The sequence below is a fragment of the Odontesthes bonariensis genome, chromosome 5, assembly GCF_027942865.1.
Source record: "Odontesthes bonariensis isolate fOdoBon6 chromosome 5, fOdoBon6.hap1, whole genome shotgun sequence".
NCBI lineage: Eukaryota > Metazoa > Chordata > Actinopteri > Atheriniformes > Atherinopsidae > Odontesthes > Odontesthes bonariensis.
In genome coordinates, this window is record NC_134510.1 from 33,468,545 (window position 1) to 33,490,566 (window position 22,022).

At 41.0% G+C, this 22,022-nt stretch overlaps 2 protein-coding genes across 5 annotated transcripts in view; one reads left to right on the forward strand and one right to left on the reverse strand.

Annotated features, from left to right (window-relative positions):
* The window catches only part of LOC142380376 (fucolectin-like), a 173,546-nt gene that overhangs the window by 2,357 nt on the left and 149,167 nt on the right, over positions 1–22,022 (forward strand). The window lies entirely within an intron of this gene.
* The window catches only part of scap (SREBF chaperone), a 32,454-nt gene continuing 10,432 nt past the window's right edge, over positions 1–22,022 (reverse strand). For all 4 annotated transcript variants that reach the window (XM_075466189.1, XM_075466188.1, XM_075466187.1 and 1 more), the window contains exons 7-23: positions 21,813–21,985; positions 18,949–19,075; positions 17,277–17,389; positions 17,088–17,182; positions 16,896–16,994; positions 14,484–14,696; positions 13,628–14,013; positions 13,041–13,190; positions 9,914–10,115; positions 9,640–9,755; positions 7,906–8,464; positions 7,555–7,640; positions 7,048–7,130; positions 6,746–6,912; positions 6,455–6,535; positions 5,919–6,125; positions 1–4,788 (exon numbers count right to left, since the gene is read on the reverse strand). In XM_075466189.1, coding sequence (XP_075322304.1) covers positions 4,543–4,788; positions 5,919–6,125; positions 6,455–6,535; positions 6,746–6,912; positions 7,048–7,130; positions 7,555–7,640; positions 7,906–8,464; positions 9,640–9,755; positions 9,914–10,115; positions 13,041–13,190; positions 13,628–14,013; positions 14,484–14,696; positions 16,896–16,994; positions 17,088–17,182; positions 17,277–17,389; positions 18,949–19,075; positions 21,813–21,985 — 3,103 coding nt within the window. In that variant the 3' untranslated portion in view covers positions 1–4,542. The remainder of the gene's footprint in view (positions 4,789–5,918; positions 6,126–6,454; positions 6,536–6,745; positions 6,913–7,047; positions 7,131–7,554; positions 7,641–7,905; positions 8,465–9,639; positions 9,756–9,913; positions 10,116–13,040; positions 13,191–13,627; positions 14,014–14,483; positions 14,697–16,895; positions 16,995–17,087; positions 17,183–17,276; positions 17,390–18,948; positions 19,076–21,812; positions 21,986–22,022) is intronic.

Here is a 22,022-nt window from a genome sequence, read left to right on the forward strand (position 1 = left end):
TGTTGTTGTATCAAAGCCTCTTTATTTGAAAATTAGTACAAAGTCTTACGCTTGTTTTTTTGTTATAAAAAAAAAAAAGTTACCTCAGTTATTACAGCCTGCTGAGATTATAGACAGCCAATGAGAGAAGGAGGAATCCATTTTCTCTCCTGCAGGTCAGTTTTGTGATAAACTGTCCGAATCGGTGAGAAATGAAATGAAACAGTCTGGTTTCTAGTTGTTTAAGATCCCCAAAGAGTTAAACGTCAGAGTTCTGCTGTGTTACAGGAAATGTTCCCTCTTCTGGTTTAAGGAAAACAACAAAAAGGAGGTCAAAGCTGCATGAGTAAAAGCAACAGAATAAAATGGTTTGTTTAAAGCTGGGCAAGAACAAGCAGTGTTTTTAACAAACTGGGCAGAAACTCATCTATTACCTGACAAGGTTCTGCTAAATAGACATTTTTCAAAGTCCAAGTCCATGAATATGAAGCGGAACATTCATCAGAAAGCTGAAAGTCAACAGAATTTGCAGCACCCTCCCTCCCTCCTTAAAGGAATAGTTTGGCATTTTGGAAAATACATCTTTCTAGTAGAAGGTACGAACACCACTTTCATATCTCATTGTTAGATCCGGTGGCCAAAGATATACGTATATAGCTTAAAAAAGGTGCATGTTATATCAAAATGTTACACTTCATTAAAAAAAAAAAATCGTGTGTAAAATTTCAAATATCAGTAACTTTGACATCTCTGCCCTGCTGATTGCTTAGCAACTATTAAGAACATTAAAAACCATCGAACATCAATAAAAGCTAAATTATTTTTTACAATTTTTTAACTTTTTAATTTAACTAAAAAAACAAAACGAAGCGTCTGTAGTGAGTTCATCTGGTGAGCTTTGGGTGCTACAAAGTTCAACTCTGTGCACTACAGCCAACATGTAGTTCCCAAAATGTCAAACTATAGCTTTAACTTCACGTTAAAGTTTGGAACAGAAAAAAAAAATACAACTTTTATAAAAAACAAAAAACAACACTACATTTTCAGTTTGAACAGAGTACACATAGATAATAAGTGAACACTGCGATGAAGAGCAAGGAGACCTCGTTACTGGTTTCACAGGGATGCAGATGTAAGTGTTAAAAAAAATTAACTCAATTATCAAACTCAACTTCTTTTAAAGGAGACATACTATGCTCTTTTTCTTTTTTCATTTTCTGAAGTCTTACTGAAACATCTGTGGCATGTTTGGTCAACAGTACAGCAGCTCCTCCCTCTTCCATTATATCACAACTATCTTCAAACAAATCTATTTAACTCGTACGCAGTTGGACAGCCGGAAGGCTACCGGTCCTGCTTTTAGGCACATAAGGAGCCATTAGTTGAATGGCTCAAGTTGTTTTGTTTTTTTTTTTTAAACGGGATACCACAGATATCGAATACGATAATGCCCAGCTGGCCAGTTAATGACACCATTAAGAACTGGAGTCGTGGTTGCACATGTGGGCTCTAATTCTTTGCATTTTAAAATTTTAGCGGCTAACGTTAAGACCTGTTGCTCACATGGACGAATATTTCACCAACGTTTACTTTTGTAACTGTTCGCTGATGGTGAAAAAAGAAGAAAAACGTTAAAATACTAGAAGATTTCTTCATTTCATTGAACTAACAATGAGATTTGATTTTAACATTAAAGAGCTTCCAACTCCCTCTTCCAAAGTGAATTTGAAAACATTAAGTGGGGATGATGAGAAAATGCACGTGTACAACTCACTGAATGACACATTTTCAGATACGTGGGGCTCTAAACAAAATGCCAGGGATGTTTTTTTGTCTGAATTGTTGAGTATTGACTTCAGACAATGGTGTCAAGTTCTTCTTTCCATAATATGTCCCCTTTAAGTCCCACTTTTCTGCCGCTTGTTTCCTGAATGTGAAAATGTTTGCTGCATCCCAGAGGAACCAGCACTATAGTTGACATGTGTTCGTGTACCAGTGCTGCAGGTATAGGTTGCAAGTCCAGTTACATCCACCTGTCCTGTGTGGAAGCTGTTTGCAAAAGTGCCTTTAGTGTGTGTGTGTGTGTGTGTGTGTGGGAGTTAGCAGTGCACTAAAGTTGTTGTGAAGGATTTAAACGGCTGGAATTTCACATTTTTCTGCATTCAGTAGACACAGATACAGTAGATGGCAGATGATGGAGAAATAAAACATTCTGGATGTTGCTGCAGGCTGTCAGGGGAAGTTTTGTGGATAATTACATTCTGATATCTAACAGTTATCGAGATGAAAAGGGTGAAGTTCAGACATCGACTACAATAGGAGGGTCTTTAATGTCCCGTTAACTCACCATTTTATTTATAACCCAACACATTCTGAGTGTTAAAAACAAAATGTTGAGTTTTTAGAGTGTAACACTTTATATATTTATTAGTTGTGAATTTCATGCAGAGTACAACATGTAATACCTTTTGGAACCGGAGAACTCCTCCTTAGATATATTACCTTTAACGAGGTCTGGACGCCTTTCAGTAAATATGAGCAGATTTAGAGGTGGTCATATTAGTTGTCAAATCTAAGTGGGAAAAAAAGCCAAATAATAGTTTTCTAACTGAAACTCTGCATCTGAATTGGAAAGCGAGTTGAGCTGAGAAAATGTATGATGAATGGCTCTGTGCAGGTGGTGTCACAGAGATGCTAACCATCTACTGAAATTTCTTTATCCGTGAATGGAAGCAGGAAAGAGTCGCAGTTAGCAGCTGCTTTTCAGTGTTGTAACCTTCTGAATCTGTGACCAGCTTTACATTTACTGCCCCCTGTCGCTGCCTTGGGTTGTTGTCCATGACTTCAGACTGAACACCCAGTGTTAACGTCCATGATTCTGAGTCTTGTATAAACCGGTCCGTCACAGCAATGAAACCACCATAAGAGTTTATCAGTGCATCACAACAACTACTTTAAGCCAAAAACTTTAAAAACTTAGTCGGATACAAACCCACGGCCCCCGTTCTGGTCTCACGTTTTCTGAAATGTTAAATAATTTGCAAATACTGCTTCACATGTAACTTTTATAGCTAATTTCATGCCATAACAGAGATGCCGCTGATCGGCTTTGAAACACATGAGTAAAAACTACATTTGTGTGGAGACACAGACGGTATTAGATGGGTGGGTTTAAAGTAGTGATTTCAGTATAAGGTGGTGTCTGAAAGACCTTTTCTACACCATGGCTGACCGTAAATTTAAAAAAAAAAAGAGGACTCTGGGAGTCTTTCTTTATTCTGGATTTTCTTTTTTTGGAGTTTTTCTACATTTGGGTTTTGTAATAGAGGTTTGCATAATCTGCTCTGAGCTCCTTTACCCATGTGGAAATCAGACCGTGTCTAACATCTATACTGCAAACTGTAACAAGATTATCGATGGTTAACCTACATTATTTTATGGAGACATTAAACTGAGCGTTATCAAAAGCTGCTTTTACACATTAGTTAAAGATCTGTTAACTCGAAGCCTTTCTTCATATTTCTGTGACTGGCTGCAGAATGAGGTGGACAGATGTTTAGACAAACGATGCTAAAGCTTGCGACGACGATGGGAAACTGACTAACAATGAGCTCCAGTCAAATTTAGTTCGGAGTTCTGGATAATCTTTAAAATCACAGCCTGTGCAGAGTGACATCAGTCATCGAAAATGGAGGGGCCCCTTGAACGCCATTAGTAACCCTAGAATCAAAGAAACATTTCCCCAGCAGCCCCCGACTCCATACCAACAAACATTTCACGTTTTGGGCTCGATGTTAGATTTAATCCGTTCCAAACCAACCGCCCAACGCTGCCACACGACCCTCTGACATTAAGTCGTCACTTCAACTAAACTAAAGTTTAAGCCGAAGAGCTGGAATTAACCATTCATGAAAAAACTGTTACTCAAAAATGTATCGCTAATAAATAATAGTTTTATACATATAAAAACATCCCCCTCTGGAGGTTTACTTTATACAGGAATCTCCCTCACACACACGTCATACATAACTCGTCAATTTTTTTGTTCTCAGCAGTGTTTTTGCCTTAAAAAGGGCCCTGAATCATTCATGGTTCGTTCACACACTCACACAGTCGCTCAGTTCCTCCCGACGCGTGCTGCTGTCGGGTTCGCGATGGCTGCGTTTCGCTGTCGAGTGAACAGCTCAGCAGGAAAATAACAAAAATGAGAGAGGAGAGCGTTTCATCTCCCTCTCTGGCCGGGTGGAGTCACAGTGAAGCACCACCCATGTCAGCAGCATCGAGGGCAACGCCACGAAACAAACACGTGCACAAAAAGCACAAACTGGGAATTGGTGGGCTCTCTTTACACGAGAGACATTCGACTTTTCTTTAACGGACCCCGTGACCTTCGTTAACGTCAACATGACGGCTCCGATGAAACGTTATGAGCTGAAGTGTCAGCTCCTCTTCCTCACAACATCCAGACTTAAAACATCGCACTGCTTTAAAAAAAGAACAAAAGTTCTTGTACCTAAAGTTGATGTTCAGAGAGTTCCCCCTGACTTCAGCTGCTGACCCGCCTCAGTCCAGTTTCTCCAGCACTGAGGGAACGTAGACCAGACTGAGCTCGCTGCCAAAGTCGCAGACGATGGCAGCGTTGTCGAGCACCAGCAACTGCCGGACACCCTGCCCGTCGCTGCTCTGGCCCAGATATACCGTCTGCAGCAGGTCCCCGAAGTTCAGGTCCCAAAAGGAGACGCATCCCTGGCCCCCCGTCACCAGCAGAGACTCGGAGATCACTCCCAGACTGGCCCCACAACCCACCTCCTGGTGAGGAGAACAGGCCGGTTAGTATGACACCAAAGACACCTTTATGATGAAGCAATCCTAAACTTTAAGAGCTTGGAAGAAGAGTGTTTTCAGATGTACAGTTTCTGCCTGATGATTGAGCAAGTTTAAGCTTTCAAAAAGGCTTCTTTGAACTGTGAACATTCATCGTTTTGCTTTTAGAGACAAACGCACTTTATCCACAAGGATCTGGTCTGATTGGCACAGTTCATTAAGATTATTGTCAGATAAAGGCACCACAATTTATTAAGCGTGTTTAATGTAACATTAATGTAACATTAATGTAAACCATTGACACACCACTGTGAGTTATACACTCGGGTTGGATGGGCTGCTTTGGCCACCCGAAGACTTAGTCATTGGCATACTTTTAAATATAAGGCATCACTTGGTCTGCTGCCTTCCTATATTTGTTCCTTAATTGCACAGAGAGGTGCTGGTCCTCACTCCTTCCGTTCTCAGGACTACGTGTCGCTTTCTGTTCCATATGCCCGCACTGAATTGGGTAAAAAAGGCTTTTGGCTACTCTGCATCTCTAGCATGAAATATGTTGCAGAATGACTGGAAACTAACAGGGTTAATCTCTCCGAGTACCTTCAAATCCAAACTGAGGACACTTGAGGCCGACTCCACGACATGTTACTTGTTTTTCATAATCTGCTTGTAAATTAAATTAAATTTCTTTCACTTGTTTGTGTTTTTATCTGTGTAATTTGTAACTGTGTTTTGTATTTGCTGCTGCCCATCTTGGCCAGGTCTCCCTTAAAAAAAAGAGGTTCTTAATCTTAATGGGATCTTCCTGGTTAAATAAAGGTTATAATAAATAATATCTTATACTTGTTCTCTTATTGTATACCTTTTCTGGGTATCTGAGCAGTTTTTAATCATTTTGGATCTAAAGCATAACTATTTTTGGTTACATCTGTCCCAGGTGTTCCGTCACAGTGGACCACTGAGGAGATCTTGACAGTTTGTCTGTCCATATTTTAGAAAAAAAAAAAACACAAAACTGCCACATGGACCAAAGCAGCAGGAAGAAAACATTAAATTTCATTGTGTATTTCAAACAGTCTCTAAAATGTAAGATTCAGCACTGCCCTGGTTAGTACCTGCTGTATCGAGTAGAGTTTGATCCCTGTGCTGCGGTCCCAGATACAGATGAGGTCATCCAGTCCTGAACTGATGAAACAAGAGGTAGTGCAGACCAGCGAGGTGACGTCGCCACGGTGCCCGTAGACGTGACTGACACGGCTTCCTGTCAGGACGTCCCACAGGCAGATGGCCCCGTCCTGCCCGCCGCTCGCCAGAACCATTGTCTGATGGTAGCGACAAACAGAATCCCACAAAAACACAATTAAAAAAAAAAAAGAATTGTTTATCACTACATTGGTTCACTTTCAAAATTCATCAAAATAATATGGTAATATTAAAAGTAATTTCAACCAATATGACATAACCAACGACTAATAACACAGACCTGATGCAAGAGACTTCCTTTCATAACGTTGTTTCATAAATAACATTCATTCACCTTTTCAGTCATCGCTCTTCTAAGTCTCGCATTTTGACCCATTTTTTTGTTTTTAGAAGGAAATTGTATGAAATTGTGAAATAAAACAGTTTGAGAGAAGGGGAAAGAACTGACTTGGTCAATGTAGATGGCTGTGATCCCTCCAGAGTGACCCTGCAGGGTAAAGAGGCAGCACGAGTCCTCCAGACGATAAACCTAAAGAACACACACACACACACACACACACACACACACACACACACACACACACACACACACACAGAGGACTAATAAGTGTAAAGCAGGAATAAGACCTGCTAATATTGTAATAGGTTTACTGTCTTAATACATTTGAGAAATCAGCCATGTTTCTGAGTACTGACATTTGGCAACACAAAACTGTAAATTAGGCGAGCATTGTGTTACCCGAACTGTGTGGTCCTGGCTGCCTGTGACCACCCTGCCGGCGGCCGCTCGCAGCACTGTGATGGGCTTCTGGTGAGCGCACTGCACAGAGCGCGTGAGCTGGCAGCTGATCACATCTTCGCTGCTGTAACAGGGAGACGGGGGCATGCTGCCTCGCCCGGGGGTACCTGCAGGGAGTGAGCACACATTTCTCCACACTTTGATCCTCTTGGTTCCTTTTTTTGTTTGTTTAATTAGTTAAATGTGTGACATATGGTTACATTTTAGAGTCTGAGAGGTGATAAAAGGAATAGAAATCTTACCTCTGTACTGCAGCAGACCCAAAGGTTTGTGAATCTCAACAGTGAAGAAATCTAAGGACCCGTTCAACCGAGCCGCTACGATTCTGAGGAGGAGGGAGGAACAGAATAAAGTAGAATCTTTTCTTACATGACGCTGAATAACATGACCGTGAAGTTAGAGTGAATGACAGCCAAGTGTAGTGATTCATGTTATTCTATTCTTCAAGTAAAGACACATTTGAATTTTCTTCAATTTATTATAACTGCAAGCAGCTGGAGGACACTGGAAGTGCTCTTGTCGGTATCAATATTACCCTCCTTTGTAAAGTGGACGGAGAATTGACACACTCTAGATGATGAGTTTCGAATACCGCCCCAGGTATGAAGCGGATAAATGCCCCAAAATGAGCACAAATAAAATATATTTGAAAACAAATGGATGTGGCGCTAAAAAAAAAAAAAAAAAAAAAAAAAAAAAAACAAGAATCTGTGGCATCCCAGAAGAAACACTTTCTGTGGATGTTTAACCTGTTGTTGAGGAAAGCCAGAGCTGTGATCCCAGACACTCCATCTTCATTACTGCACCGCAGTGACCCTTCGACTGCGTCCCACAGCTGTAACCAGATCACAGGTTGACAGGCTGTATATGTATGATATGTAGACTCAGATGACAGATATTTCAACTTATTTTTCTTCTACTTTTTATCTAAAATAACAAACAAACATGAGGAGCTTCTAAAATGCTCGTGATTCTTTTGAACACACATCACAACTTCTTATTTCAAACTTTGAAAACATGACATGATGCAGTATTGGTGCTTAAATTGAGAAGACTAATGGTTTATAAAAAGACCAGACTTTTGTATCTGATTTACACACCTCCAGTTTGCCGCTGCTCCTCCCAGCAGCTATCAGATTTCCTCTCAGCTCCATGGCCCAGACAGAGCTTTCCCAGTCTGCCCCGGCTTGTGTTCCAGCTGTGGAGAGTCTCTCTTGGTTTGAGAACCCAGCTACATCTCCTAAACTCTGTCTTCTCTGGAGCGGAGCACCAGAGGGTGGCGAGGAGGAGGCTGAGGAAGGAGAGGGGTAGGTAGATGGAGAGGGAGGCTCGTGCTCCATGTAGGCACGTTCCACCAAATCTCCAAAGTCAAAGCCATCTCTGGGTGGAGTGGCGAGATGGGAGGGCGGTTGGGAGGGCAGTTGGGAGGTGAAGTTGGTGTCAATGAGTGGCGTCAAATCAGGCTGGTCGGTGAAAAGAGCCGGGCGGGCAGGTGCAGCACGGCGTCGCACTGGGTAACACTCGTCTTCTGACAGGTTGTCGCACCCGACGGAGGGGTCTCGACCTCCACGGTCTAAACAATCGGACTCTGCCGCTCCGCCGATGCTGTCCCAGCCATCTCGCTGCTCCCAGCAGCCATTACTGCTGCTCCGTTTCAACCTGAAGGGGAGGCACGGCACTCATTTCTCAACAAAGAACAATGAACTACCTTTTTCCAGGCAAATAGTCAAAGATTGAAGCTCAGAATTCTCAATCGTCTCTTTTCCGGCCCAGGGTATATTTGGGATATAAAATAGGAAATATTGTTAAAGTACTGAGAGAGAAAATAGCGTTTTGAGAGCTTTAATTGAGCCACAGTCTGACCAAAAGTATCCAGTAAATTTATCATAAGGGACCTATAGGGAACTAAACGGTTCCTTCAGGATCTATCTGTAATTAAGTCCACGGACTCACTGTTGGACATCAGTCTGAGGAGTAAGTCTGAGTTTTTTTTATTTGTGTTTTAGGTTAGTTGTACTCTAAAGCAGCGGTCCCCGACCACCGGACCAGTACCGGTCCGTGGGTCGTTTGGTTCCGGGCCGCACAGAAAGAATAAATAACTTACATTATTTCCGTTTTATTTATTATCCCGAGTCTGAACAATGTTTTATTTTGAAAAAATAACCGAAGTTACATCCGTCACTCATGATACGTGTCAAGATGCTTGTCTCGGTCACGTGATACGCTAATATTAAACCCACAAGCTAGCAAAATGAGTAAAAAACAGTCTTTGAAAAGTTTCTCTGCAAAGGGGAAAAGGCCCAGTTAGGAGACAGAAGAAGAGCCTATGACCACTAAGAAAAAGAAAGCTGCCTTTAACAGACAATACCAGGAGACCTACTTAAAGTATGGATTTATCACAGGTGATTCCCACGCACCAAGCCCGCTCTGCATAATATGTGGCGACCGGCTCTCCAATGAGGCAATGAAGCCTTGAAGTACACAGTGGATTCACGTTTATTATTATATTTACAAAATACCACAGTTTTTGTGTTGGTCGTATCTTTTTACTTTGTTGTATTTATCCGGCACACCTTAAAGGCCGGTCCGTGAAAATATTGTCTGACATTAAACCGGTCCGTGGCCCAAAAACGGTTGGGGACCGCTGCTCTAAAGTACTACCCGCAAACCAGATCTGTTCTAGGGAGTTCAGGGAAATACCCTCCAACCCCCCCTGCCAGGGGAACAGTTCTTCAGTTGAAAAGCAGCTTTCCATAAGGCAATAAAAAGGGAGGTAAAGAGGTTGGTCGGACATTCTGAACAACTCCACAGGGCAGCACGGCTGTATGTCTCACCCCTGCTTTGGAATAACAGTCAGGCAGTCCCCAGTTTGGGCATCCCAGACACGGATTTGTCCAGCCAAACAGCAGCTGGCCAGCAGCATCCCGTCACTGGCCAAACACTCGATGTCCTGCAGGACAGAAAAGGCAGATCATGACTGCAAAGAAATTCAATGAGGATAAGGCACATAAAGACATAAGGCGATTCTTTGCTGCTGCCTTTGCCCCGACATTGTTTTAGAGAAATGCAAACATCCTTTATCTCCGCTTTATGAGAGTGTTCTCTCACCATACTGTGTCCCCTTAGCAGCAGTGGTGAGATCTCGCTGACAGGTGGTGAATAGCCATAATCGTCACAGGGCAGGTCTCCTCGCCGCCGGCGCCCATGAGCTACACCGTTCTGGCCATAGTTACGAGGGCACAGAACTCGGTAGAGACAGAAGAGCAAGAGAACCAGCAGGACGCCCGCAGCCAGGCCAAGAGCTGCCACCCTGGAGGGTGGAGAGATAATGGAAGATAAGGAACTTTGTCTCCAGAACTAAACTGAGCACATTTGTTTGGTACAGCTCCAACTTCATCAACACTTAGTTTCACTGGTACTTTTTTCATTAAAATGTTTACACACCTTTTAAACTGAATATATTTAACATTTAGTTTTAGTTTCATTTACAAGTGACTCTCAATCATATCGGCTGTCCTACATGTTAAACAGCCCCTGAATACTTTCAGGCAGGCGGCCTCCACATGATGTGTACCATTTAAGTTCTTCCAAGTATTTGTTTTGGTTTCTTAATATTATAAAGCCATTCATTTTGTAAATCTCTAAACTAGAGATGGGTCTCTGATAAAACAACAAAAACTATTTCTCTGTCACTGACAACACAACAACTCTAGCTGTGAGTTTGTCTTACAAATATTCTGCAGCTGGTTGAAACTGCGCTGAGCGTCCCGCCCGGCTGAAAATCTGCCTGCTCGACTTTGTACCGAGGAATGTGGAGTTAATGTGACGATGAAATCTGTCACAGAGGTGCGACTCTCTCTGCCTACAAACAATCTCTGTAATACTACAACTTGTGCAGTAATGATGCTACATGTAGACTTTGATGCCCAGGGATGAAGAGTAGGGTTTCATTTCCACACCTTTAAGTAAATGAGTATAAGAGACTCACTAATGGCTCATTTATTGGCTCTAGGTGCTTTTCAATGAGCCAAATTACTTCATCTGTAATATGAGAAATCACTAAGTAAGAAGTTAAGCCAGTCTTTTCTTAGTATATGCCTTAAAAGAGGGCAACACATGCGGATATTGGGGATAAGAAAGATACCTGTGCTCTCATAAACAAACTGAACACGAAGCATATTCAAGTGTGTTTGCCTCAAAAGGGAACCAAATCTGATCTCAGCAGTTGCTTTACCCTGATGAGCTTTGCATGATGCAGCACATATAGTGTCAGTAATGTGACTCAGAAACTTTAAGCAGTATTATGACTGCAGCAGCAGGAACACCACGTAGCCAAAATAAAAGCTAAACTCTAGCAGCTTTTCAGCATCTTATGTAGAAGCCATCATAAGGAGATGCATTGTAGTTGTTTTGGTAACTGAGTTCACTGGTTTAAACAATGTCATCAAATGTCTTTTGGAAAACTGCACTAACCTCTCTTAGAAGATTATAGAGCAGTGGTCTGAAACGGAGCAGTGGTCTGAAACGGATCCGTGAAAGGGCCGGTGTGGCTGCAGGTTTTTGTTCCAACCCTGCAGCAGCACGGCTGACTCGTTTCATTCAATCAACTGAACCGTCTGCACTGAAGGTCTAAACCAGTTCAGCTGATTGAATGAAACAAGTCAGCTGTGCTGCTGCAGGGTTGGAACAAAAACCTGCAGCCACACCGGTCCTTTCACGGTTCAGTTTGAGACTACCGTTATAGAGAGTGGTTAGTTTAAGAAAACCTAAGCAGTGGGTCAGTAAGAGTGCAAAACTGCTGCAAAGAATGAAGTCTCATCAACAAGCAGTCTGCAGGACTGATTAGTGGTTTATGTGAACAGCGAGGCAACAAGTCGGTGAAAAGACTAACAGAAGATTATGATAAGATGAACGTTTAACATCCTGTGACTGTTTCAGGTGACCAGCTTTCCTGTTTTCAACATGATATCATACCAGTATCTGTGTCACCCAGTGCAGTGAATTGAGTTCTAACATATTTATCATACTGGCCTTCATTTGTCTCAGGGTCATCTAAACTCAGCTGCTTCTTCCCAACTGCGAAGGTCACGACCCTGACCCAATTACAGTCAACGGCCTTCACGCTGATGAAAAGAAAAGCTTCCACTTCAGTGCACTGCTGTCACGGGGACGTCACACTGCCTTATATAACACAGCACAAAGAAAACTCAACTCCTCACTGAGCTCTTGTTGATCAGATGGTGTTTGAGGCTACTTTAAGCTGATAAAGTGGGAGGGCAGACTAAAGCAGTGTCTTTAAAGTTTCTCCTAATGTGGCTCACAGGTTTCCTAAACTGTTACTAGTCACGAATATGGCTTTTACTCAACAAGTGTTGCGGATGTTATACAATTCATCCATAAGATCTTCCAAATTAACTCCTGATCTACAACATTTCTGGTTCTTATTATGATTAACTTATGATTGATCTTATTATGATAAAAATTGAGCTGTTAAAACATTTTGAGATAATCAAAAGGAGGCATCTTTAGACAGTAGAGTAAAAACCTTTCAGGAGGATCAGCTGCATGTCTCATCAGTAAACTCTGTAAGCAACTCGCCGGCCAGACTTGTCCCATCAGGAAGAGTAAACACTTACAGATGGCCGAGATAATAACTGACCTTGCTTTTATTCTATTCGGTTTATCTGGCCCCATTAAAGCCTGAGATAAGATAACCATCAGTCCTGCAACACTCGATACACTGAACTAACGTCAAGCCGAAAATATATAATATCTTTCCTCAGAAGGGAAAATATATAAATAAATAAATACATTATATTGGCAATTGGCAAACTATTGGCAATGCTTTATAATGAGCACACAACTTAAAAAACCCTCGGGTGAACTACTTGCCCATAGTTCTCTAGTCGAAGATGTAAATCCAGTTCAGTCAGATAAACATTGGAAATTATTCTACTTAATGTTGAGAGCTGTTGGAGGCTTCTTCTACTCAGACACACTGGTTCAAGACAATCCTTTTGTCTTCAAATCTCTAAATTCAAAAATGATGACCACATAAGTTACCTCAACTCATATAGTCACAGCAACGACATCACAGAAAATAAAACAAGTTTCAACACACCAGAAGTCTTCTTTAAATAGGTTAAATTTGTAGGAAAAAGGCAGGTTACCTCAGAATAACAGGTTCAGTTTTTAAACGAGGTGGAAAGATTTCTGTGTGTTGCTGAGTACTGACTTGTAGAGGGTGAGGTCCGTCTGCAAATCTGCCGCAATCTTGGGTATGGGTGGTGGAGGATGCCTCGTGTCCTGAGGGTGACGCGTCTCAATGGCCTCCTGAGGGCTCACGTGGACAGTGACGGGAATAACGGGTAAGATGCTTATATACCTGAGAATGGATGGAGAACATATGAAATAAGATGGTCCCATCCAAACAGTCACAGCTCCAACAAACCTATTCATTATGAGAGATTCAGCTCGAGGGAAAATGAAGTGTTCTGCATTTCATACCATCATGTTCAAAGCAAAGTCAGAAATCTGCTGCTTGACCGTGCTTACAGACCTTATTGCTGGGGATAGATTTACAGTAGCTATGAGAACCGTCTTAAAAAACAGTGGCGCTTTAGTCTTTTTTTCAGTCTTTATTTGAAAACAGCAGACCAATGGTATTAAAACCTATAAATATACAACATAAATATGATATTTCAGTGTTCACTAAATACACAGAAGTAAATATGAATAACAAAAAAAATCGAGTAGTTTCTTGTTTCATCCAAAACAACATGTTTATGGAGCAAAATGTCACAAATCTTCTGCATCACTCACCTCTTTGCTAAAGTGATGTTGTAGTAGCTGAAGAGTGAAGGCCAGTGTCTGAAAGACAGTCTCCTCCATCCCTCCTCGTCCTCGGCTCCCCAGGTGATCTGAGGCACTGCTGGCGGGGCCTGGGGGAGACGCCCCGCCCTGGCTGACCCGTCGTGGCCCTGTGATTGGTTCTCGGGTAAAGGAGTTGGATCTGGTGCGGGGTGGATGCTCAAGGTGCTGGTGGGATCCACTCCACGGAAAACAGGAGCCACCCCGAGGTGAGGGGGCAGACCGGCCGCTACAGGGTCTCCCAGAGGGCTTTGCTCAGACACCTGCGCAGCCAGGTAGGTGCGGATTCCAGCAGGGTCTGTGTAAACGAGGATACCGATCCAGATTACTGTGCCGGCCTGAAAATGGAGGGAGGAAATATCTTAATAACAAGTTGTCTTACATTTAACTGATGATTTTGATAAAAATCTACTTGCTTGTTGTTTTTAATCATCTGATTCTGAGTGTAATGTGTGTCTTTATATGTCTTAAAATATTAATTTCTCATTGATTGGGAACACATTCATACAATTTTTAATAATCTGTCACAAGAAATGAGTCTTTAGATGAATTAACAGTGTTAGTTTATTTGTCTTTGTGTGGACAAAGTTTAAAGTCATCTTAATTCTTTACTTGGTGTTTTTTTTTTTCTTAAATGCAAAGTTATTATTTCAAATTTAAAGCGTAAATAGACGTGGAACTACAGTCATGAAGCATGTTTGCTTTTATTTTACTGACAATAGGAATGAAATTAGTAACACAATGATAATCCAGGCACAGAGTCCACGAAGAAACGATGGCAGACACACAACTCGATCTTTCCTCTCACCATGATGATGCGCTGAGCCAGGCGTGTGCGGGCGAAGAAGTACACCACGCGCAGCCTCTTGGGGAGCCGCAGGTTCCTGAAGGCCGGGGTCTGCAGGGTGATTGTGTGGGGGGAGGGTCGTGGTGGAGGGGGCACCTCACGTGTTCGCAGGGGTCCTGGCTTTGGTGGGGGCAGACCGGCTTCAGCTGGCAAGCGGCGGTTCAAGTCGGCCAGCTTGTGGGGGAGGGAAGAGAGATGACGCACTTTGCTCATTTGTTTACAATGACTGGATTATAACTTCACTCAAAGTCATGTAGATGTGAAGCACGGGGTACAAATGTAGAGAATTGTTAATGAGTAAATACAACTGTTAAGACACAGCTATGGGTTCTGATTAATGGTGTTTTCACTGTTTTCTAACAGAATACGAACAATTATCCATACTGTGCACATATTTCACATTCTTGTGATGATTAATGGCTTCTTAGTGCCATTATCTTATTGTATGTAAATAAAGAGGCTTATAATTATATTATTTACAGGGCACTAAGCTAAATATTAATTAAATGTTTTGGTAAGAGATTTTAGATAAGGGCTCATGTGGGAGAACAATAAGCTGAAAATGATGTAGTACATATAATTGGGCCTGTGGTTACCACCTGACTTATTGTGTGTCCTAAATTTGTTATAAGGAGGGAGAAGTGTGTATTAGTCCCACTTCTTTTTAAAATTTTGTCTTCAAGTTTTATTCCCATACATAACATACATTTACAAACAGAGAAATAGGCTTAAGGCTAAATCACCAAGAAAGGCTTATTAAGCCTACAAAATGTAAATAATTTGTGTTTCATATGAAAGATTTTTCATATTTTTTCAAAGGTTGACATTCATTTAATAGTACCTTATATGACCGACCGCAACATTAAAGTGCAGCTCAGAGGTTGTGTTATTCACAGAGTATATGCATATATTCTGAGGGACTGTGTGTTTGAGACGTTAAATCAAGTTATCCAGTAGAAATAGTAGCCATTTAACAGTGCAGCATCTTATGCAACATCTCTGTCGAGCTACATTTAGAGTTCCACTTGGCTATTTAGTTGGACCACTGACCTTATCCCAGTATACATGCAGGATGCTGTGAACTGTGTGGAAGCATACACAAAACATTTTGCTGCTTCAAATTTCCTGTATAGTGGATCATCGTATCGTAGGTATGGCCAATTTCCCTGCACGTACGTCTTTAAGTTACTTGAATGGATAAAGCTGCATTATTCAATTACTGCAGAGCAACATTCTAAGTCTGATTTTAAGTCACATATTCCGACACTTCAGCCGTCTGACGACAGAAACAGAAAAATAAGTGAATAGCAGCTTTATTGGGAATTCAGCTGTATCACTATATGCTTATGTTTTACTGTTTGGCAAAAAGATTGAACTTTGGAGCTTGTGCAGAGCGTCTAGGCCCCTTTGATTCAAGCTGCACGTTTGCATGCAGGAGTGATTAGATCCCCAATATTAGTCCAGGTTTTAGAGCTTTGATTTTGCTCGATTTCAGTAAGACTAACATTTTCACATGCATTTCAAAAGTCCTATTTACAGAGACTGCTGCCATCAGAGATAACTGTAGCTATGAAGGAGTGCCTGTAATCTGCAACTACATGTTCCTACTTGCTTCCCAGAAGAACATTGCCAGAGCGTCACACTGCCTCTGCCGGTTTGCCTTCCTCCTGTTGTGCATCCTACTAAAATCTCCTTCCCAGAAAAGCAATGCGCATGCACCTGGCTGTCCACTTTACATTAAAAAGGCTTTGAATTTATTAGCCGTGGGTTCCACACTTGGGATTATTCTCGTTTTTGGACAGATGGAGATCATCTTGATCTGGCACCGACAGGTCTTGGATCGCATTTTTGTTCATAGTCAGCAGTGGACCAATGAGCATAGGAACACCATCAGTTTCCTAACACACATGGTTTTACAGGAAGGGGCCGTTATCTTTTATTTTTAGACTGAAAAATATGTAAAAAGCCTTGGTTTTAAAATACCAGAATTTTCCTTTCAGGTTTTTTAGCAGTATGTGCTCCAGTAGTTCTTCTATTTGATCGGACCCACAGGCCCGATGCTTCCTACAACCATCAGAGAGCGGTGGGCAGTTATAACCCAGACCTCTTGTTGCCCTTCCTTGGATCACTTTTGTTTATAATAACAAAGTCAAAGTAACTCAGATTCTTTTCTTTGCCCATTTTTTCCCTTTCCAACACATCAACTTTAAGAACTGACAGCTCTCAGGCAACCAAATGCATGTCCCCTCTTGAGAGGACTAAATTGGATTTTTCTCTATCAGATGAATCTGTTACTTTCACATAAACATCAGTGAAAATGTAAAAATAGCGATTGGCTGAGTGCAGGTTTGAATGTGTGTGTATAAATCTCACCTCCATGCGGCGGATGTCTATAGATAAAACTGTTGTGAAGAAAAACATCTGCAGAAAGAAGTCAGATACCAGCCCGACAACAGCAAAAAGACAGAACTCCTGAAAAGTACAGAAACCATGTTACTGCTGGATAAATACGTCGAAGCACTATTTTCTTTTAGCGATACAACAATTCAAACATATTTATCTAACCTGGATGGCTGGAACCAGAGTGAAATATCCGATGAGGATGATGCACAGTTCAGTGGCCATGTTCTTCATGATAGACCAGCTTTCATTACTAAGGCCTAATGGAACAAAGAGCAATTTTTAGTGGAATAAAAGTGAATTCATCTTTAACTTCAAAATAAACTATAATAAAATGAGTCAATGCAGCCCCACCCTGAGCAATGCGCAGTTTAACCTCGAGGTCGACGGGGGTGGAAACCACAGACTTGGTGAGGACCAAGACGTTCTCCAGGCCGATCACCACCACCAGGTAAGGGAAGATCTCACTGCAGGAAGGAAACCGCAAGTCAAGCAGGCGAAGAAATGATGATCATTTGAAAAGGAGCAATGTATGAAATGAGAATACAAGTTTCACTAAATTTCACTCAACTTATGATGACAAAAATGGTGCTGTAAGATAAATGAATGACCATCCAGAAAGATGAGTGAACATAAACTGCACGAGGCCATCATTTCAACAAACTAAATCAAAGTCAGGCAAGATACAAGCACTTTAAAAATGCTTTAAAAATTAACTGCCAGAATAAGCAAATCATCAACTGCATTTAAAAGCCTCTGATAATATTTGGCAGATGCCGGCAGGGAATTTCCTCCCCTGACGAAGTGTGAGGAGAGATTAGTTTGAGAGTGCAGATAAGCTTGAGCTTTAGAGGTAAGTGTATAACTGGGTCACAGAGGAGTCAACAGCTCTACACATTACATCACACTCTTACATGGCCTATCACTGCCACTAAATCAGCAGTCCTGTGTGTTGGTGCCAATCATGACAAAGCAGAATGTGCAGCTTGGTCCTCAGTGGCGGCAGGGACACGTTTCTGTTTGTGAGTTTGTCTGTTGGTAATATTGAAAAAAAAAAAAAAAAAAAAAAGTCTGATTTTCATGAAGCACGTAGGAGAAATGATACGTGAAATAGAAAGTCCATCAAATTTTGGTGCAGATCCAAATAATTTTTCTTAAAATTCTGATTTTTGGCCTTTGGCGAATGTCCCTGTTCTTTAAGTGTCCCTCCAGCTGACCTTGGCGTGTGTTTGTGCGAGCGCACGGTGCAAGCACAGCCCACTGCAGACTTGCGTGGATCTTAGTCAGTGGTTGGACAACAGAGTACCATTGTCACGCCATGAGATCTGCTTTCTAACAATCCTCAAATGATTGGACAAGCAGTGAATGTCAATAAGACTATGTCCCCGCCCCCCTCAGGTAGTCCAACCCTCTTCCTGTCCCTGTGCTTCCTTTTTAATCAACATAAAACACTGACTCTCTGTCCTCTTGTTGTAAACATTAACACAAGTCAATGTAAAATCAACAAAGAGGAAGGGGGTCAGTGATCTGGTGTGTCTATGAATTTGTGCAGGTGAGTGAGGGAGCAAACTGTTCTCATCTTTCTATGAACAAGGTAAGAGATGGTGAAACTTTTCTAACATTTAGGAGCAGTATATATGGACTGAAAACATCTGAAAGTCAACGAAGAGCCCCAAATTAGATGAAATCCATTCAGTAGCCATCTAAAGTTCACATTAAAAACTAAAAAAGATGATCTCTTCCAAGTCAAACGATCCCAGTGAGAATACATGATCATGAAATAAAATAAAAAAAGTCTGAGACAGCTGAGACATTTCAGTCTGAAACAAAGAGACTTATAAAAAATGATCCAAGTTTAACTGTCTCACAGATAAATATGAAACCCAACAATCCCCACTGGCTTAAAGTTTGAAAAGCTAATTCTCATCATTTATCTCTGCTGGTAGAAAACAAACCATCAACTACGCAGACCAAACCCTGGTTAGTTATCTTGACTGAAGTATGTAGAAAATGTGGGCATTCCTACCCTCCGTTGAGTGTGGGTGTCAGTCCAAACAGTGTACACAGTCCCACAGACATGAGCAGAGAGCTGAGGACTGTGACCACAGCAGCCAGAGCCAGGCCCCACTTAGACTTCACCATGTCAATCTTACCTGCAAGTAAGGAAGAGGAGATGCACCGATTAACTACTTATCATTTACAGAAAACCTCAGCCATGATAAGAGGTGAAGAAGCTTTTAAAGAGAATAAAGAGACTTAACCTCTCAGATGAGGTCAAGTGTGTGAAGTTTCCTCTAAACGAAACACCATTTTTACCATTTACATATTTATTTTCTTGTTAAACTTCCATCTATCAATACTTTTCTAGGCTCTTGTCTATCTTAATACAATTAAATAGAATTGATGACTCACTGTCTTGGTAAAAAAAAAAAAATGGGGGCTTTTTCTTTAGAATCAATAGTTTCATTTTAGGAAAAGAAGAGTCCTGTGGTCACATGCATGGATGCAAAGTTTGCATGCTTTAAAATAATGTAAACCATGGAGCACCGATGTGTGTCACAAACCTTGAAACCCTCACTCGTGGTGTTACTAAGTGTACTCGGACTGGATGGACCGATTTGTCCTCCTGTAGCCTTTTATATCAGTTCATATCAGTTTTATATACAAAACTGTTCTTGCTCTGCTTTCACCTCATTTTACCTTCACCTTAGCTACATTGCATCACTACTAAACAGAGTTAGCGTCTTCGCTCAAGACTTATTCCCTCTAACTATCCCCAAAGCCTGCACTGAACTCAGAAAAAGAGCGTTTGATAAAGTGTGCTGCTCCGTCTGCAAGTTAAAACTAGAATCTTAGGGACTGGTTTCATTAAACAAATTTAAAGAAACTGTTGTTGATTCCAAGGCAGAAACATCCCTCTGATGAAGAAATGATTTCATATATTCATGTTCTTTATTTCTAAAGTACATGTCTGTTGACGTCACTGTAGTTATATGAATATTTGTATATTTATAAATGTGAATGTTGTGCAAATTATATCGAGATTTTGGATCTAAAGAGTTACATTTTCTGATTAAATAAAGATTGAATACCCAACTTATTTGGTCGTGCCCTCAACACTTTGGTCAATCGTATAAAAATAGCTACACGAGACTAACAGAGATTTATTTTTATTACCTTTTTTTTTTGACTACCAATCTGTCGATGACATGCGGTGATTAAAATGTATAACTACACTCTAAATATAATATTACGATGAAACATTTAAATGTTGCATATGTTATAACATTTAATATCATCTTTATAAACATCTATCAATGTTTACTGAGAATCAGCTGTTGGTGCATTATTAAATTACAGCATTTTTTAAAGTTTGCTAAACTGATAAATTAAATTATGAATCACAATTATTGTGCGCAATTAATCAACTTAAATGAAAACTGCAATCTCATGATAATGACAGTCCTAACATAGGTAAACAAAGCTGTTAGAAAAGGTTGTGCGCTGAGAAAAGTACTTTGTTTCTACTTTTAAATAACAGAAGAAACAAAAAAAGAATGCAGACAACCCGGATTACATTCTGTCCACTCATCCATAACCTCGTCCGTCACAGAAGTGAAGTCGTCCGAGCTTTAAGTGCCACAGAAAACACCTTTAAAAGTAACAAAAAGCTTAATTCCTCCCATTAATTGGGATTTTTTTCTCATTATCAAACTTACACATTACAGCTTATCTCTCCAAAACACTGCAGTTTACACAGATGTAAAGTGCTGTATAATATATACTCCGATGTGGAACACGATGCATGAACAATAAAAAAGAAAAAGGAAAAAAAAGGCCGAAGCGATCTACAAAAACAGTCAATGTCACATGTAGGGAGAGGCAGCACACGTAAGTGATGATAACAGGACATAGGTATGCAGTTAAAGTTCCTCACTGTACTCACCTAAAGGCAACACAGAAACAAAGCTAACTAGATGGCATTCAGACAATGTACCATACCGTGAACTTTGGTTCGGATTTTCAAGTTTGACAAGGTCCTTAGAAATACAGCAAGTTATCTGTTCTTTAAAGATTACAGTCTTACATTAAAATGCTAAATCTGAAAATCACTAAATTGTAAAAGAAATTAGCTGCATAATTTAATCTATAATAAGTTAACCTAAAAAAACTGTTTTTGTGGACCAAGAGTTGACAGGAAAGTGGATGAGAGAGGTGGACTGGTGTGTAGTAAACAGGCCGGGGTCAGAACTGAACCTGGAAGACTCTTCTTCTTCTTCTTCTTCTTCTTCTTCTTCTTCTTCTTCTTCTTCTGTACATGCAGCACTCGCAAAAAACGGTAATTCATTTTTATAGTAGAGAGTATTTATTCTCTATTTAACTTTGTTCAATTTCAATTCAATTTCTCCATTTTATCTTATGAATCTTAACTCTAAAAGGGAAAAATGGTAAAAACTGCTGTTACAAGCTGTTTCTTAATTCACTTTAAGCACATTAAAAATGCTTCAAGAAGGAGCCAAATGTGAGTCAACTAATTGGCTTGAGTGTGAGCATTTATTTTGAGTACTTTGAGTATATGTGTGTGTGTGTGTGTGTGCGTCCTGAAGTAATGTTTGTGTTGGCAAGTTGCTGAGGGTTTGCCGGGTGCATTCTTACAGAGGTGTGCAATGTTCCAGCGTGAGGATAATCCCTGCATCAGACAGGAACAACCTTGGCACACAAACACACGTGCACACACAAAGGCACAGCAGGCATAGCTTTGAATCTTTGGCGCTTTATAAATATCAACGGGCCTGAGGTGCACCAACAAAGAACAAAGGGGGGAAATGAAGCCGTAAAAAGAACAGTGCATCCAGAGGACAGAGCAGACATCCAGGGAGCTGGACTCACGTGTGGAGAAATAGATGTAGGCAAAAAGGATGATGTATGTGGTGACGAGGGGGATGAGCTCAGGGATGCCGATCTCTTCCTTAAAGTGGACGTGAACCATGTGGTCGTCTCTCAGACTGCAGTTGGCTGACGGGTGAAGCTGCTTCAGACGAGTCCGTAAGCTGCTCAGGAACCTGGAAACACACACAGGCACAAAGATTAATACATAAA